This window comes from Atta cephalotes, assembly GCF_000143395.1.
Source record: "Atta cephalotes unplaced genomic scaffold scaffold02276, whole genome shotgun sequence".
Taxonomy (NCBI): Eukaryota; Metazoa; Arthropoda; class Insecta; order Hymenoptera; family Formicidae; genus Atta; species Atta cephalotes.
This window is the reverse complement of record NW_012132340.1, coordinates 271-2,201: the sequence shown is the minus strand read 5'-3', so window position 1 is coordinate 2,201 and position 1,931 is coordinate 271. Positions and strand designations below refer to the sequence as shown.

Below are 1,931 nucleotides of genomic sequence, written 5' to 3'. Positions count from 1 at the left end.
AGTCATAATAAAATCATAATGATATCGTAGGACATCATTTGATATTTAAAAATGAACTTATACAAATAAGATCGTGATGATGTCTTCATGTGATATTACTGTGATCGACTTCTGTGTTCTTGGGCTGTGCATTCTGGTTCTGAGTGTAAAAGTGAAATGCAAATATCTCTAATTATAAAACACATATTTTAACATAATAAAATACTGATTTCGCAGATTAACCTGTTTTTGTATAATATTCAAGTCTATTTTTTTTGCACTATTAACTAAGATTCTTAAGTAAAACATAGAAGTCATAATATATCATAATGATATCTTTATGATCTTATTTGTCTTATTTAAGTAAAAAACTGATGTTATCTGTCATCATTTTGATGATAAATAATGTTAGCTTGTTACTTCGATTATAAATTCATTTTTAAATACCAAATGACATAATGTTTTATACAATATCAATATGACTTAATTATGATTTCTTTTCTGAATATTAATGTTTCCTTGTCAAAGAGAATTAGAATAATGCAAATGTTTGTATTATCTTTTAAATAATTTTTATTATCTCCATTGTATCTTCTTTTAGTTCTAGCATTACAGAGGCCGGTGGATATAAAGAATAGACCTAGAATACCAATTCCTGACGAGGATCCTTACAGCGTGGCCGGTGTGTCATCATCCGTAGGTCCTAGCGAAATAATGTCAACGGACAGGGATTCGCGGGAGCAAATCTACATGCAGTCGACGAGTTACCAGCATCGACGTACAGAGAGACCGCCGAAATTACCGCCTCGAGAAAACCTCTATGGCCATGGCATTCCCAAGGTAAATATTAAAAACGATTAGCTTGTTAGAGCTATGGCGCACAAAAATATTTAAGAAAAACTAAGTAAGATGTAAGCCAATGCTGGAATTTACTCGCAACGTAATTTATTTGCAATATCAATCGGCAATATTTAGACTGTGCGCGAGTTGGTAAGATAAGGAACGAGAACCAAGCTAAAAATCAGATAAAAGTTTGCAAATAAATTCCAGTACTGATGTAAGCGGTAAGGAAATCAATATGTCGGATTTACTGCTTATGTTATAGTGATTCTCTCTACTATGATTGACCAATTTTCTTAAAATTTTGTTTAAGTTTTTTTGTTTTTCATAGCCCTTTCGTCATTTAGTTGAAGAAAACCTTCTACTTTGGCTATTTTTTTCAGCCTGATTACGACGATATAGAAGACGATTATGGCAGAACGATGAAGCACCACATGATGGAGGAGAAGCGAAGTAAACATGACGATAGGAAAAAATATGGTGAGGAATGTTATACTTTAAAAGATTAATTGTATTTTATTTAATGCAATTCGTTTTTTAAACACATCGCATAAATTATGACTCTTTGTGTTCTAGATGATCCATATTATTGTGGTTTACGAGCACGCGTGCCCAATTTTGTCAAAATGGCGAAAAATGGTCATAGCAAGGTGGGTCCTTCTCCACCTCGTGGACATCCCAGGACACAGCCGGCGCCGTCTTATGTAGGCGCTGCTTACGCTAGTAGTCAATCTTCCCAGATATATGGGCCCCTACCGGCCCATCGACCACCCATTATGTATCATGCCAGAAGCTTCGAAAGCGGGCTTGGTAAGAAATAATTAAGTGATTATCATTTTTCATTTATCTAAAAATAATTGCGTTATATTAGATATGTAAATTAATTTGTCATAAATAACATCATCACGTAACAGATTCTTATTTAATTAATTTGTTATTTTAGATTATATAGATTTCTTTGTTGCTTTTTATTATTTATTATTATCTTTTATTACTCCAGATTCATTTTTTTTACCCATCCTTTTATGATCTATTTCTAAAAAATTTGTCATGCATGAATATGTATAAATATGTATAAACATACAAAAATAAGCATAAATATTCATAAATAT

At 32.1% G+C, this 1,931-nt stretch overlaps 1 protein-coding gene across 1 annotated transcript; it reads left to right on the top strand.

Annotated features, from left to right (window-relative positions):
* Positions 1–580: 580 nt before the first annotated feature.
* Positions 581–1,629, top strand: LOC105625518 (the record flags this gene model as incomplete). Its single annotated transcript, XM_012206841.1, has 3 exons — positions 581–819; positions 1,203–1,299; positions 1,396–1,629. Coding segments are annotated over 3 exons (570 nt in total), but the record flags the coding sequence as incomplete, so codon positions are not given.
* Between the last annotated feature and the right edge of the window lie 302 nt (positions 1,630–1,931).